This window comes from Hippoglossus hippoglossus, chromosome 17, assembly GCF_009819705.1.
Source record: "Hippoglossus hippoglossus isolate fHipHip1 chromosome 17, fHipHip1.pri, whole genome shotgun sequence".
Classification (NCBI taxonomy): Eukaryota; Metazoa; Chordata; class Actinopteri; order Pleuronectiformes; family Pleuronectidae; genus Hippoglossus; species Hippoglossus hippoglossus.
Window position 1 is genome coordinate 2,537,427 of NC_047167.1, and position 16,328 is coordinate 2,553,754.

The 16,328-nt window shown below is 40.1% G+C and overlaps 1 protein-coding gene across 4 annotated transcripts in view; it reads left to right on the forward strand.

Moving 5' to 3' along the window:
- Positions 1-16,328, forward strand: part of LOC117778665 (cadherin-12-like) — an 81,832-nt gene that overhangs the window by 44,224 nt on the left and 21,280 nt on the right. For all 4 annotated transcript variants that reach the window (XM_034614396.1, XM_034614397.1, XM_034614398.1 and 1 more), the window contains exons 4-7: positions 2,081-2,250; positions 7,208-7,327; positions 8,583-8,750; positions 8,863-9,050. In XM_034614396.1, the coding sequence (XP_034470287.1) occupies positions 2,081-2,250; positions 7,208-7,327; positions 8,583-8,750; positions 8,863-9,050 (646 nt within the window). The remainder of the gene's footprint in view (positions 1-2,080; positions 2,251-7,207; positions 7,328-8,582; positions 8,751-8,862; positions 9,051-16,328) is intronic.

A 16,328-nucleotide genomic window follows, 5' to 3' on the forward strand; every position in this document is an offset into this window, starting at 1 on the left:
TTTTGGTATTATCTAGGACAACATTAAGATAATGTGACTTTACTGGTCTAGGAAAGCAGTAGAGAAGCTTAACAGTGCTATATCAACAACCTTCTTTGAGCTATGAGGATTAATATACAATGATGATGAGTGAGGAAAATAAAAACCTTTCAGGGATAATAACCCATGAAATTCACTTTTCAAGTGCTCTTACTTGTTAGTGAGCTTCGGCTTTAAAGTGATAGAAATTGATAGGGATTTTGAAACAGAACTTGGATTTGGTAAGGCCAAGCTGACCAATGACGTTTCTCTGTGTGATAAAACACAGCCCCCCCCTAACATAGCCCTTGTGACATGAATGACATATTTATATTCATTAGCTTTACTTTGTGACTGTCACAGCGACAACAGAGTCATAAAACACCGATATCCCACTAATAGTATTTATTCTGTAAGTTTACTGATAAGACACAAAACTGTAAATACATATACATATTCTGGATCATATTTCACTGTCTCACCACAACACAAAGCGACAGGCCCAAGTGACGCAGCCCCTTGTTATTTTTGAATGCAGTGCTGTTTCCAGCCAAAGTCCACTGAGGCATCTTTATTGAATATGAAAACTGTAATTACATCTGGACCAATTGACACATGATATGATCTGTATTTCTGCATCACCATGCTCCGTTACCTCTGTATAGCACTAGGCAATCATAGAATGCATTTAGTTTGCTTTATTGCAAGCATAAAGTCTCCACTTTAAGGTCTTACACTGTACATGCTCAAAAATTATTCCAAGTTATTGCCCCATCTTTTCTCACTGTCTGTGTCTTGTTCACAAAGGTAGCTCGAGCTTTAGCTTAATAATGTGCATCGTATGTTAGCATTTTAATGGTGTATTATTTGATACGATACTAACAAGCCAAAGCAGTGAGCTAATGGTAAACAGAGGGGGAGGTTACATGGCAGGCTGTCACAAGTGAGGAGCAGAGGTGCGAAACTTACAAAAGCCCCAGAGATGTATGTGTTGCCATGACAATAAGATTCTAAGACATGTACTCACGCCCCCAGTGTCTTGACTCCCTTGACCCAAATCCACTGAAAACCTATACATAATCTAAGGTCTATGTGAGTGACGTGTGTGTTAATTGTTCGCTGAAACCCAGTGTTGGTGTGAACACAAGCTCACAAAAACAGCCCCAGAGATGTATGCATGTGCATCCAAAAAAGGCCCAAATCATAATAGTCTTTTGTAGTAGTGTTTATTTCAATATATCCTTATGCTAATACACACATACAGTTCTCACCATCGTACAATCATCCTGTGCTACTGCATTTTTCTCAAGTACATTTTTCTACAAACAATATTTCCTTAGTAAAAGGTGTATATTATGTACACTAATGTATATTGTATATTACACATTATATCTGTACAGGAGAATAGTGCCTGTCTAAATTCCACAGATACTCCCTTCTCTCTCGAAGCAGTACCCAAGGTCAGGTTGTAGATAAAGGGCCAACAAACAGTGCATTGCAGTGTCTACTTTCATGTCTAACTCAGATGCGACAGACAGAGAGGCACCAACTTCAACTCTCACCAACTTCAACACTTTTAAGTATTTTATCAGTGGCAAGACGCAAGGACACAATGTGATTTCTGAATGCATTCCTTAGGCGTACCTATCCAATAGGATACAGTAATATTTCCTACCACTGAAATGGTGAACACACTAAAAAAGCAGAATTTCAAGTTAATAGTATCCAAAGCTGCAGAGACTTCTTAGAGTCAAAGGCAAAAGAGGGGTGAAGTGAAAAGGTGATGTGTTGCCATGACAATAAGATTCTAAGACATGTACTCACGCCCCCAGTGTCTTGACTCCCTTGACCCAAATCCACTGAAAACCTATACATAATCTGAGGTCTATGTGAGTGACGTGTGTGTTAAGTGTTCGCTAAAACCCAGTGTTGGTGTGAACACAAGCTCACAAAAAAGCATGTGGATGCCTGAAAATCACGTTACAGATACAGGCTGACTTCAGTTTTTCTAGCTTGAAAATATTTCCATCAGTGTGTGTGTGTTATACTTTATGTTTTTCAGGGAGGAAAAGTCCTTCTACACGCTGAGGGCCCAGGTTGTTGACACCCACACAGGCCTTCCTCTGGAACCAGAGTCTGAGTTCATCATCAAGGTGCAGGACATCAACGACAATGAGCCACGATTCCCAGCTGGACCGTACAGCGGCAGTGTCCCGGAGATGTCCCCAACAGGTAAGAAGGCTGCCAGCGGCTGAGAGGAGAGCTGAACAGAATACGTGAAGCCTTTCTAAATATACTGTATGTCCCGTTATATTCTACATTGAATAAATATTTAATGACCTGATTCAATTCCCAAATAGAAGAACAATGAGGTCACAGAGAATGAATAGGAGCAAATTGTGAAGTATCCAGGACAAATTGGATGATGCTTTTGACAACAAGTAAGAAGCTGCAACATTAATTGGAACTTTGCTTGATAATTGTAGTGTGGTCATTCTAGACAATGATCCAAACTAAAATAGGTAACACTAGAATCCATCAGGCAGATTGCTTTAATGGTTTACTTGGCAGGATGTAAGATAGAATAATGACCTGAACAGCACATGAAGAGGTCATCTCAATCAATCAATCAAATTTTATTTGTATAGCCCATATTCACAAATCACAATTTGTCTCATAGGGCTTAACAAGATGCGACATCCTCTTGAGTCTGTGAGTAGTCATATTGTTTATCAAGCAGTCTTGTTAATAATAATAATAATAATAGTCCACGACCAGCTGTCACCACAATCAGATGCCACCATAATCCACAATCCATCGTCATGATCCACTGCCGCCATCAGGATCCACCATCAGCTGCCACATCAATCATGATCCACCACCACTATCCACGTTCAGCTGCCAACACGATCATGATCCTTCACCACTATCAACGATCGGATTCCAAGAGGCTCCACGATCCGCCAGTACGATCACGATCTCTGAATCGCGTTCCACCATCTTGATCCAGGATGTGGACGCAGCTGCGGTTGTGGATCTGCAAACTGTGTAACAAGCAGAGAGCATACTTTGTGCAACTACCTATACAGCATTTTGATCATGCTCCAACACTGACTTCGGAACAGATTTCGTTACCAACAATAGGCCTGACCACACCCCATTTTAAGACCAATATACTCATGGGCATTTACTTTAATAGAACTAGTGATGAGGACTGGGCTTACAGGTCGACAGGCAGACGGGCAGATAGGTAGGTAACGACAACATGAAGCAAAATACCGGCAGCAGGCAAGGTTATAAGAATGACAGTGCACATCATCATCAGCAGAAAGGGAGACAGTAGCGTGTATGCCTCCACCAAGGCCCAACAGTCCCAATTTAAATTTACGATTTTGTTATTTGGATCTGCACTGAATTACAGACACTTTACAGATTCTTAAACCTACCTGATATTTGTCATCAAGATCTGTGAATTATTCACTGAGAAATTAACGAAAATGATACAAAAGGCCGCCGTCCTTCCACCGAGTTTCTTGGTAATCCTTTTGTTGTTTTGGCATAAGTAATAGAAAGAGAGACATACAAACAAACAGACAAAAACTAAACTACTTGGAGAAGGTAATTGTCTGGTTACTAACTGGGAATAATAGGAATTGGTATAAATACAAGGGAGAAAACGAAGGGAAATAAAAATATGGATGTGTAGGGGAGGTCAAGTGGTTGGGAATAGGAAACAGTTGAACAGGTCGCTCTAGGAACAGGAACTATGTATGGAGACATCTGGTGGACTGGTGGAATATGACAGGAAATAGAGGCAGAATGGGCTGAGACATCAATCAGTAGAGGTGGAAAAATAAACAATGAAAATCGAACTATGTTTTTAAGATTCTGCCTGTAACCAACTCTCCCTGTTTCATTTAAAAGTAAGTTAAAATCATTTTTCGTGTGTATGGTTTGATGCACTGCGCTAAATAAAAAATTCGGAAATCTGAAATCCATATAAAGAATACATATGTGTTATTAACTAGGCTTTTTAATTCAGCTTTCCTGTTAAGTTTCACTTTGCAATGTGCCCGGACATATTAAGTTGTAGTTGTGGCACACACACAAACACACACACACACACACACACACACACACACTAAGCCAGACTTAGTGGCCCATCTGTCTGCTAAATACCATTACTGAGAGGTAATTTAACAGTCAAGGTCTTTATGCTTTAAGCTGTTAATGCTTCAGCTGAGGACCAAAGTGCTCTGAGAGAAGCTTGACCCCAGTGTGTCTCTGTTACACTGAAATACAGCAACAAACGGTGTAGCGGATTAGCTATGGGAGCAAACAGCACAAGCACCCATATAATAAAACATAATCCTGTCTATGAGAAGTCCACTGCTAAGAAAGAGTTGTTTTCTCAATTCAAAGAACATGGTTGAATTTTCTGTGAAGTCAACGACTTGTCATAGAGTTCCTGATATACCGTGTACATTTGCCTCATACTGCACATGCTTTAGGCTTAACTATAAAAGCCTTATACACTATAAAATATGATAAAACAATATATTAAAATGGAAAAAAAGAGAGTAAAACAAATCATCTAAGATGCCTTGTTCTGGCATAGCCTGTTCAAGTGGTGCCTGTTTATTTTCCCTCCGAGATCAGATATGTACACCATATTAATCATTTCTCTCCAATGCTGGAGGTAGGGTTGGTCATTTGTTTCTACAACACGTTCTATCTTATTTGTTGAAGTCCTCTTCACATCCCAATTGCATCAATAAATAAAGTTGTGTAACAAAAAGAAAAAAAGGTTTTGTCATTCAGTCTGATCGAAATGAGTGGTAAGGCGTACCCATCTGTCACTAACAGACATGGCTGCCTCCGTGCCCCCTGCCCGTGCTCTCACTGTGAATGCCTGGAGTCCTCAGCCGGAAAGACATAAACCCCTGAAGCACAGACAACGGCCAGAAGTCAGCAAGCGAGTAAAGGAATAGCTGACTTTTACCAGTTGTCAGGCTGTGCACCTTCATGTGTTTTGGGGGCGTAGCTTGTCGAGAGGGCCGATGGGAGGGGGTGGGATTTCTAGGTTTAATTGTTTTTGTCAGTGTAGCCTCGAAATTTTTCGAGGATTACCAACCCTAGCTTTAATGCTTGCTTGCGTTGGGGTATGTCATAACTTATTTTTGGTACGATACGTACTTCAAATTGTTTTGTAAAATATTTTCGTTAAGAATACAGAGCATAAACAGGGTAAGGGTAAGACCTCCCATTTAAGAGAAAAATACATTCACCATTTATTTTATTTAGCAATTTGTAGAATTAATTTGCCAAAATTGTGCAGTGGAGGTGTTAATGTTCGCTCCAAAATATCTGCATTCCCTGCTGGTCCATTGAAACATACTCATTGATCTTCCTGGATCAGTTAAATAGCCATATAATTTAAATAAAAAGAAATATCCATCAATACCAAAGACAATAGAATAAAAAAGAATCAAGAATAAATCCCCATGTAGCTTACTGAAAGGCAAAGACGTGTTGGTTGTATTGTCCCTGGCTATAGAGTTCATAGAGTTCTTTGTCTGCTGTAAAGGCCTGTGCACTTTTTATTGAGACAATAAGAAACAGGATTTTAAATTGCTGTTGTTAAGAAGTGGCTGAGAATAGGCATTATTCACACAGTCAATTACATGTTTACAGTTGTTGTCCATTCGTCCTGTGTCCTTATTTTAATCCTGATCGCACAGTATAATGTAATGTTTACAATGTTCAACATTTGTTAGTTTTAGTACTGAACATAAAGTACAGCTGATGGGAATATCATCAGTTTCTGCTGGTATCGCATCATATACTTAAGTTGGCTATCCATCCAGTAGTTGCTGAGATAGAGAGAAATATAGAGAAAGGTTAACCAAGATACATCATTACAAACCATGTGAGAATGTTCGCTCTGCTCGACAATTTAACATGGAGCTATTACTACACAGGCTGCTACAGTTGGTGTATTCTCCAGAATACAAATCACACCCCGCTGCAGGAGCCGTTTAGCTTATACTTCTAGTGGACACCTGTACTTTGGGTCAGGTAAAGTTTGGATCATGTCCCAACAACAAACAACGCACTGCGGTTTGTTTGAGACTGCCTCCTCTACAGGTGTGGTTAATTTGGTCCACAACAGAGTCCAATGACTGTATTCTGTTCACATATGCTGAATGAATCACACTAATAGCTGGTGCACACTTGAGGATAATCGGGCAGATTTTAGACCTGATTCGCCCCTTCTGACTATCGGGGACATTCCAGATTAGTGGCCAGTCGGAGCCGATTATATAATCCTGAAGTGTGAGGGTTTTAAAAAATACTCTTAATGCAACAGATTGTGTTGGAGCCAGCCCCAATCTTGATGTCAAAATATCAAATATGTTTGATATTTATGATAATTGGCTACATCGGACTACTAACCAAACTCGCAATTGTCAATGAAAGCGAGCTGACCAGGAAGCGCCACCAACCGGAATTGTTGCATACTTGTTTAGCTTCTAATAACAACCACAATACATTTACAACTGACCTCCAGCTCGCTTATTCAGCTTTCTTTACAATAACACCATTCATTTTCCCCCCTTTTTTTAAATCTTGATGCAAACAGAACACATGCAAGTGCAGCGAGCTGATGGTTTTGATCCTCCACCATGTTTGTTTTTCTTCTGAAGCCACGTTTGATCACGTGAGTTTCTTTGTGATCTCATGTCTCTGCAATGAGCACTGTGAAAAAATGTCCCACAAACAGCAAGTGTGTGGTCGTACGTTCTGGCCAAATCGTCTAGTGTGTGTGTTCTGATAATGATATTAAAACACCATCTGATTTAACTGAACTCACATTATGCAGATGTGAAAATCCATTGGCAAAATTATGGTTAGGTTCAGGATTTCGAAAATGTTAGTGGAACTTCATCATCGTGGTCATAATAATGAACATGCAGTGAATGTTGCGGAACAGTCATGGATGACAGAAACAACATGATGATTGATCTCTTGCATCTGTCTATGCGACAGTCCACCACAAACCCTACACGACACAGATTTTGTTGCTCTTTATGCTATGTCACCTAACCTACTCCTTTGCGCCAACTGTTTTGTAATAAGCTGGTTGCACAGACGATAAATGGGAACATTTGTGTGTGTGTTTGTTAAGGAACCTATGTGACACAGGTGACTGCCACAGATGCAGACGACCCCACATATGGCAACAGCGCACGCATCGTCTACAGCATCCTTCACGGACAGCCCTACTTCTCTGTGGACCCTAAGACAGGTGAGGAGAGCAGCATCACGTCACCCGTTTCACAACTTTTCCATTAAAACTTCCACAATAAACCAAAAGTTACTCACACAGTTGTATAACAGATCTGTGACTTCTCCATGAACCTACCGCTCAGACCCCCAGCTGTGCTCCCTCCTAACAAAAGCGTGAAATTCAACCGGTCAGGACACAGTGAGTGGTTCTGAGGGTGAGCTCCTCTCTGGTCCATGCTGCTGGTTGCTAAAAGAGGGATTGAAAGGGACATAAAGATTTTCAGTCCTTTAACAGACATCTCAGCGGAGCAGTAATTGCTCTGAACAGGGAGTGTCATGTTTGATTTTCCCCCTGAGGAGCAGCATGCCTCTCTATCGAGTCTCTTCATATACGCAGGCTGCATCAACCCCAGAGTCTTCAAACAAAGGTGGTTTTACTGGGAAAAGTTTCAAACTTGGAAAATTATCTACAGAGACATCAGCAACTGGGACCAGTTTCCCTTTACAGTTGGGACCTTTACAAGCCATAAATCTTGTCCACTTTAATGTTTGTGTCGCATCATTACAATAATAAAAACTGTTTGTGTTTATGTATCAAGCTTCATTTAGATGTGACCTGTGTATTTAAGTAAATGGATGGAAACTACAATAACCATAATGCCATGTTGACCCAATCTGAGTAGAGCAGAGGGTGGCCCAAACATTAGTTTTCAAGAATAAACTTAAAAACTGTAGATGCGTAGGACACCAACATATATACTGTTGGGTAACCCAAAGACACAGCTCAGATTGTGGATCTACAACTCACCAAAAGAAATCCAGTGGTTATGAACATCATTGTGCACAAGGTAACATTAAAATACCTTGAGAACATACTTTCTTGAACGTCCTCCGACAGACTGCTGCTAATACTGATAAGAAGGCAGCATTCACTGGATTGCCATAGTGCCACAATGATTGAAAACACAGTTTATACAGACATTGAAGTTTAACACATTTAAATGCAAATATTCTCACACTACTGCTAAACAGATTACTACCAAATACTGTCCACAGCACCACTGAGGTTCACTGACTGATGAGTTGGTAATGCCTTGGAATAATTATTCTGTCACGTGTGTGTTTCTAGTGTCAACACTTTAGAAGTTTGGGCTTTTTCAATTTCAACTGCATCACTAGAGTCACCCTCATATAAGTAGTTTACATTTCAGATAAATATCTTATTAAACCACTTCTCTACTTCACTTCGCCCTCTGCTACTCCACCTCCTCTAGGAGTTATCAGGACAGCACTGGCCAACATGGACCGTGAGGTGAAAGCGGAGTACCAGGTTCTTCTCCAGGCCAAAGACATGGGAGGTCAGCTGGGGGGGCTGGCGTCCACCACCACCATCAACATCACCCTCAGCGATGTCAACGACAACCCGCCCCGCTTTGCTAAGAGTAAGATCGTCTCAGCAGTGACGTTTGATTGGCTGGATTGTTAGGAATGGTCTGTGGATCATTGATTTCTTTGTCTGTTGAAATGGAAGAATAATGTCTCTCATGTGCTCAGGTATATTCCACCTACGGGTGCCAGAGACTGCGCCAGTTGGCTCAGCAGTGGGTCGGATTCGGGCCCATGATTTGGATGCTGGCAGCAATGCAGAGGTGGATTATACCATTGTTCCAGGAGATGAAGGCAACATGTTTGAAATGATCTCTAATGGCCAAAGTCAAGAGGGAGTCGTAGTCTTGAAAAGGGTACCTACACTTACAACAACCCACACACTCATGACAGCTGACATACATTACCTATTGTCCATAAAATTGAAAGCTGATTCGCCTATAATGCACAAGGATATAGTTGGCACTGACAAAACTGGGTGTGCATAAAATCCTGCTAACGGTCTATAATGTACATGTCAGTTAAGAGACATGTACATTTCTAACCCTTTAATTAATTAATTGATCTGGGTGTTTTCAACACTTTGCTGTTTTCATATTTTTTTACCCATTTCCACAACTGTGGGTGTATGTGTGCACTTTGCTTTATATTCTTTAACCCCACCCATCTGTTGTTTTATATATTATGTCAGTCAAGACAGCTTTTAATTTGAAATGGTTATAGGTGGTGAGTTTGTATTAACAGTGTAATGTGTGACGTTTAACAGAGCTCAAGCCTAAAGTATGACTAATTAAACAGAAAAATTGAAGTCTTTTGAAAATTTGATATAAATATATATATATATATATATATATATATATATATATATATATATATATATATATATATGTATGTATATATATATATATATATATATATATATATGTATGTATGTGTGTGTGTGTGTGTGTGTGTGTGTGTGTGTGTGTGTGTATTTTTTGAATTTGTGTACTAAATAAGTATGGCTTGTCTCACCTAACAATTCAGAGATGGTATTGAATCCAGCAAACTGCATCAAAAAATCAAATTGTCTATAGCTGGACTAAAACTAAAATGTACAGAGAGAGTTTCAGTCAGACAAAAGTAGATGTCTCAAGGACCAAATTTTTACATAGACACACAGACACACATATACACACACAGGTAAAATAGCTGATAATAAGCATAAAGTACATACAGTTTTATGACTCTATCACCCCCATGCAAAGGCAAATTTCACAATCATCAGCATTTCACCGGTGATGTGCTGTCAGCGATCTAAGCGTGGAAGGAATGTGCTGATCTGGCTGTGATCCCAATCAATCTGCCTCTTAACCTTCCACTGAACCAGCTTATTAGGCTAGATAATGCCTTTTACACACTGGCATGCTAACACACTCTGCTGCACACAAAACACCCTTCACTTTGCAGTGTCAGCCACGCGGTTCCCCTGCTGATGGGAGATCAGAGAGGAAAGGAAGAATGGAAGGTAACGGGAAGAAGACGGAGTAAAGAAGAGGAGGCGAGATGACAGAGATAAAAACTATGAGGGGGTGGTGTTGTTTTAGGATCGCTTTAGGTACAATGTTCAACAGTTTACTTTTTACTTAAAACGTTAATTAGAAAACATGACACTTGCTCTTGCTGGACCACAGCATTCAGTTTCAGATTTAACTCTTCATGAAGGTTTTGGCATGAAGTCAGATAAAGAGGAGAAGCTCTTCTAAAAAGGACTCAAAAAATGTCAATCCGTTCAATGCTGCATCTAGAGACATACCACCTCATGTCACACTCCCATAAACATCTGCATGCAGAGAAAAGACACTCAGGAGCACACAGCACCCGTGTCATATCACATCAAAAGTTTAACATCACAGGGCTTATTTCAGACTGTCGTCTAAATTTCAACAGTCATGACAGCCTCTTACTGAGCACAAAACTTTCCCAGCTATGACTCTTATTTTAGAAATAAGAAAGGCCATAAATCAGTGGCTTTCAGTGCTAACATTTTGTTACAGCTCCATTTTTTCATGCAGTTGTCGTGCATTCAAAGAAGCTGAGTCACCCGTATGAAACAGTTCCTGAATTTAAAAGCAGAGATTTGAATTGCGCACTTAGAGTAGAACAAGGTCTGAAGTATACGTTTACTTCATGTCACGTATCACAGATGAGGATAAATGGCACCAGAGGATCATCTTAATCAGTTATTGTTTTAATGCTGGCCCTGGTTTAGATCACGTTCCAGAGGTTATCCAATCCCTCACTTTCAATAGGATCAGAAGCACAAGAGGAGAATGAACTTCTTATTTTGAAATTTCTTTTTAAAGGAGATATTCAGGTTAATAATTTTAATTTTGGTTATTACTTGAAAAGAGGCTCTATTGCTCAGAAAACCCATCACTTTCCACATTCTGTCTATTGCAGCAGATCCTCTTTTCAGCCTCTGTCTGAAATGCTGGGTTTTTGCTCCTGTCCCTTTAAGGACCCCTCCTATTAAAGCCCAGTCTTCTCTAATTGGCCAGCTGGCCCACTGTATTGTTCTACACCATTCCAGTGCTTGTAGGACATGTCGGTCTCCGCTCTCGCTTCACATGGCTTTGTTAGTGGCGTGCCAGACTAGGCAGCCAGGTGTGCGACTGCTGACGAGGCTTAAGGAGCAGTGTTTTCTGTGGAAGAGAGGAGCACTCTTTACCAAAGGATTTTTTTAATTTGCAAACCTTATACACAAAGAAAACATATAAAACACTAGAGGAAAGAAGACTGGTAGAAAAAACACAATATTTTATGAATAAAATATTTGCTTGATTGATTGATGGCTTGCTATTGATTTCATACTGTTAAGGTGGTAGACAGCTGGTGGCAGTTAAAGTTAAAGTTCAGTTCTTCAGTAAGCAAAACTATGGGTGCAGGTTTTTAAATATCTTTCAAACAAAAGCTCTGCAAATGTTTTATGAAGAAAGAAAGATACAGACAAGAACACTCTACAGGTGTGGTGAATTAAAGTGCCGTAGTGATATAAGACATATTTAGCAAAAAAACACAATTGCACTGAAAAATGCAAAGACAACACATATGCTGCAAATACTATAAATCAATACAATCAAACAGGCTTGCTGCGAGTAGCACGGATGACAAAGTCTTTCCCGGGGGACACAACAGGGTGATGAACCCTAGCTACTGGTTTACTTGCGCTCAGTCCTCAAGTTTAGTTGGAATGATTTTTTTTAAATACCCTACATAGTGAACTCATTGTGTCCCACAGTCCATCGAGAAAAGTAGTGTACTATCGATGGTCACTAACCGAGCAATATATACCATCATGCATTGTGCTTGCGGTGTTGACAGGACAAAAAATGGTCCAGAAGACAAGAGACAGAGCAGCTTGCTCTGTTGACTCTACCCCTCCTTATCAAAAGTATCGGAATTATTGTGAGAATAGAGAAAGGTTTATATTTGTGAGCGTTTTCACAGACGGATTTTAAACAGTCTGTTTTACCGTACATCCCTGATATTTACAATGGTGTAGTTTGTTTATGACCCGCATGAGAGAAGTCTTTGTTTTGTGGTGGGGTTTTTGCTTCAGATTTGATGACTTTTCCTAAGTTAATGGAGACAAGTGGGTAAACATCAAGTTAACATGATCATTTATTTGTTATGTCCTGTAGGCATAGTGCACGCATCAGTGTTCTTTGGGGTCACTTTGATCCTTCCCGGCCCACCATATCCCATGATTCATTGCACTTCAGTGAATAACTGTTTTTCAAAGAAGTAATGGCGGCAAAAAGTGAGGTGTTATAAAAAAATCCAGTGCACATAAAACCTAGGAACTTGAACTGATTCAAAAGGAAAAGGTTAGTCACTGTTAAAAGTGACTTCAGTGAGGCGAGAGACCTGTTAGCTTGATGTTTAGCATTGTTTTCTGCAGTCTTACATGTTTCGGAAGAACGAGATCGTAAAGAAAAGAGGCCAGACTGAGTTTTTCCCGTGGGGTAGCTTGACTCAGCCTAAGAGATAGGGTGAGGAGTTTGGACGTCAGGAGAAAAAGTCAGAGTAGAGCCATTTCTCTAGGTGGTTCAGGCTTCTCATCAGGATGCCTCTCTAGCACCTTCCATTGGTTTACTGGGCATGCCTAATCGTTAGGAGAACCAAGGGGTAGACCCAGAACTTACTGGAGGGACTACATATCCCATCTGATCTGGGAATGCCTCTGGGTCTTGACTTTCCCTAATACCACTTCCACTTTTTCAAAACTCTTCCTACAACTCTTCATAGATTTTGCTTTTAAAACACGAATCTGAGCATATCAGTTAACTGACTCATGCTGCCATAAAGCATGTGCTATCCACCATAGGTTTGTCTCTGAATGCACAATGAACAAAATACACAACTCGGAGAATGACAAAATACATATTTGTCTCTCTCCTCTACTTACATCCACAATTTATTCAAGCCAAGCTGCTTATGAAACATAAGCCCCATCACAATAAGAGTCATGACTGACTTTGGTAATTATACAGAAAACAATGTTTTACTGTTTTGAAAAAACTACATTAACGATCGTAATGCATAATTTAAAAGAATGTATGATAAAGCAACAAATCATCAAAGCAACAGTATTCTCCTGTGGGTTTTACTTTATCTTGCAATTTGTTCCCATATCTTTAGAAAAGAAATATAAAATACAATCAATTACTCAGAAATACATTACAATCAAGAAATATACAAAATAGCGATCTTTTCCCTATATACAGTAGTTTGCACATGTCAATCCTGTTCTCTGCATATGACAATACATCTTCATCCACATCACACTGAATGTTATCTCCTGCCACACACAGAGAAAAAATGTCTTCAATGTCAACCCAATCTATAATTTCCTTCTATACATGTACATTTCAATGAAGTATGACTCATGTAAGAAAGAAATGGAATAAACTAAAAATAATCTCTCTTTCTAGCTGTAGGTGTGATGTGCTATTACCTGAGAACACAGTTTGGCATTTAGGGATTTTATAAGTAAGTCAGAGGACCGGTCTACACCTGGTATTACCATGCCTCTCAACTGATGCGAGCGCAAGTTCTTCAGCTCACGGTTGTGCATTAGAATGTGTCTCCACATCTGCCTCCAGTGATCTCACTGCAAATGGATGGCATCAGTTCAGACCTGGAAGTAGCGTGCGCCTTGAAGTACATTAGCTCTCATTTGCCAATATGCGTCATGAATGTGTCTCCTGTTACCCACTTGTGATCGTAAAACCAAATTGTGTTTTTAGGGTTAAGATTGGATAGAATCTCGAAAACCACATCGGTTGTTAAGAGGCAGGCAATAAACAGAGCAAATTCACTCCCTCTATTTGTTGTTGAGATGTTTCTGTTAAAGAACGGCCATATCCATGCACCATGCAGAGGGCACATTGTGAAGCCGCTGAAAAGAGAGCTTCAGACAATTCGGAGAAAATTGAGACCAGGTCCCACAGGTTGCAGACACACTGATATAATTATTGTGATGGGGAAAGTAGCATATTACAGCTTTATCATACCCTAATCTCTCCTCTCTCCACTCTGTGTTCCTTTCTACTGTCTGTGGCACGACGCCAATCACTTTAATCCTCCCAGGCTCCCTTGCTGCCAATCAGCCCACTTCTTTTCCCCCTCACTTAACCCTACAAGTCTGTGTGTCAGCCCGATGAAACACAGTGAACTTTATTGATCCAGGAGAGGTTTTAACTCTCCCTTCCTTTTTGTAATCATCTTGCTGGTGGACACTAGACAAATTCAGGTCAGTTAGGAGACACTTAATTCCTCTGTAGCTCGGCTATTTGAGAATTTCATTGACGTGAGAACTTGTTTTGCCCTCCTCTCGCTCACCTCTCCTCCTTTTGATGCAGGTCTCGTCCCTGTTATGCGGAGGTGTTGCACTGTAGGTCAGGTGACAGGGACCGAACACAATCACTTATTCATCAGGTTCATTTCTTAAGTGATGCTGATTCAGCAGTTGCTGCACTTTGTTCACAGTTTCTGAATCACTATTGGCCAAGTCCTCACTTCTTACTAATCAGTGAAAGTGGAAAAGCGCTCTGCATTTTGGCAAACTCTGGCTTGTTGCTCTGCAAATTCACATTCTCTATTTTAGTTGGGAATTGCTGTAGTTTATTGTACCCCAAAAAGCAGACGTCAGATAGGGTAGGTAGGTGCACAAAGAATATTTAATAAGGAACGAACGAAGGCACAAAGAAACTCAGGATATCCAAAAGTCATGCAGCAAAACAGAGGAGAAACTCAGGAACATGGACAGGAAACAATAGACGTGCTGACAAAGAAGACTGTGCAGCACAGAGACTAAATACACAAGAGAGGCAGGGATAACTGGGCACAGGTGAACCACATCAGAGCAGGACAGACGATCCAAAAAATGTATGTATGTTGTGTAAGATAATTGTTGATCCGTGGCCTCTGTTGAACCATCAGAATCAGAAACAAAGGACATGATGTTAGAAACACACATCGTCAATTATGTACCATTGTGTCATCAGGTGTTTCTGCCTTTCAATAGTATTCATTCTCCACAAAGGCAGCCTGCTACATCAGTCGTCAGCTTGTGTGCCGTGTCCAATTCTCCCTGAAATCCACCATTTTTAACCATCAGTAATATGATTTTAAATTGATTTTGTAGGAGTAGTTATTGTTCATGGTTTCATGACTTCAGCAGGTCACAGATATCATTTACTACAAAAAAATTAGATTTTGGAAAGTTGTTTTGTCCTTCTCTCTTTCTGTCAATGTTGTCGAGGACAGGTTATTTATCAGAAATTAGTGTGAGCACAGAAAGCCAAGTCAAATTTGTCGTGTGACTTATCATGTGACTACATCACGTATGTACAAAATTACAATAATACAGTGTTTGACAAGTCACTTAACAGTGTTAAGTCACTTCAGCTTTTAAAGTGGAAGAAAAGAACATTAGAAAATCTTACTCTAAGACAAGAAAGCCACATAAATATATCTATATAAAGAAATGGTCCTCTGGACAACTATTTGTTATTGCTTAACTAAATTAGCAGTCTGCTAACCTGTTCCAAACTAGCTCAATACTGAATTCAAGCTCAAAATAAGTTCTCAAACGCAACAGATCCCAAAAAAACAAATAAATAAGAAGAATCTAAATATCTCAGGATGAAAAAGCAGTGCCATACTCAAGACTGTTTGTGGATGTGCTGTAAACAGAATAACATGATCTCCACAGCAGAATTGATACGTTACTTCACGCTTCTGCCTGCTGCACCCGGCTGCTCCACCCCTCACCTGAATTCTGCGGAGGATTTGTTGCTGTTCTGAAGGTGTCTGAGCAGAGGACCTGCGTTGTGCATGTGTGAAAAGTAAACTGTGGAGAAAGTCCGGACCCAATTCTTCGTCTGAAAACGGCTCATGTTAGTATGTGCTGTGTGTTAGCTCACAAACCACCTGCAAGTTTGAGCCTTTTTTTTAATGTCATTACATTTATAAACAAGGAAAACACAACATAAAGCGATGAAATGAATTTGTTACATTTCTTACACTCGATGTTGAGTGGTTCAACGCCAACAGCTTGAAAACACTTTTCAGGCTGTTTGAATATG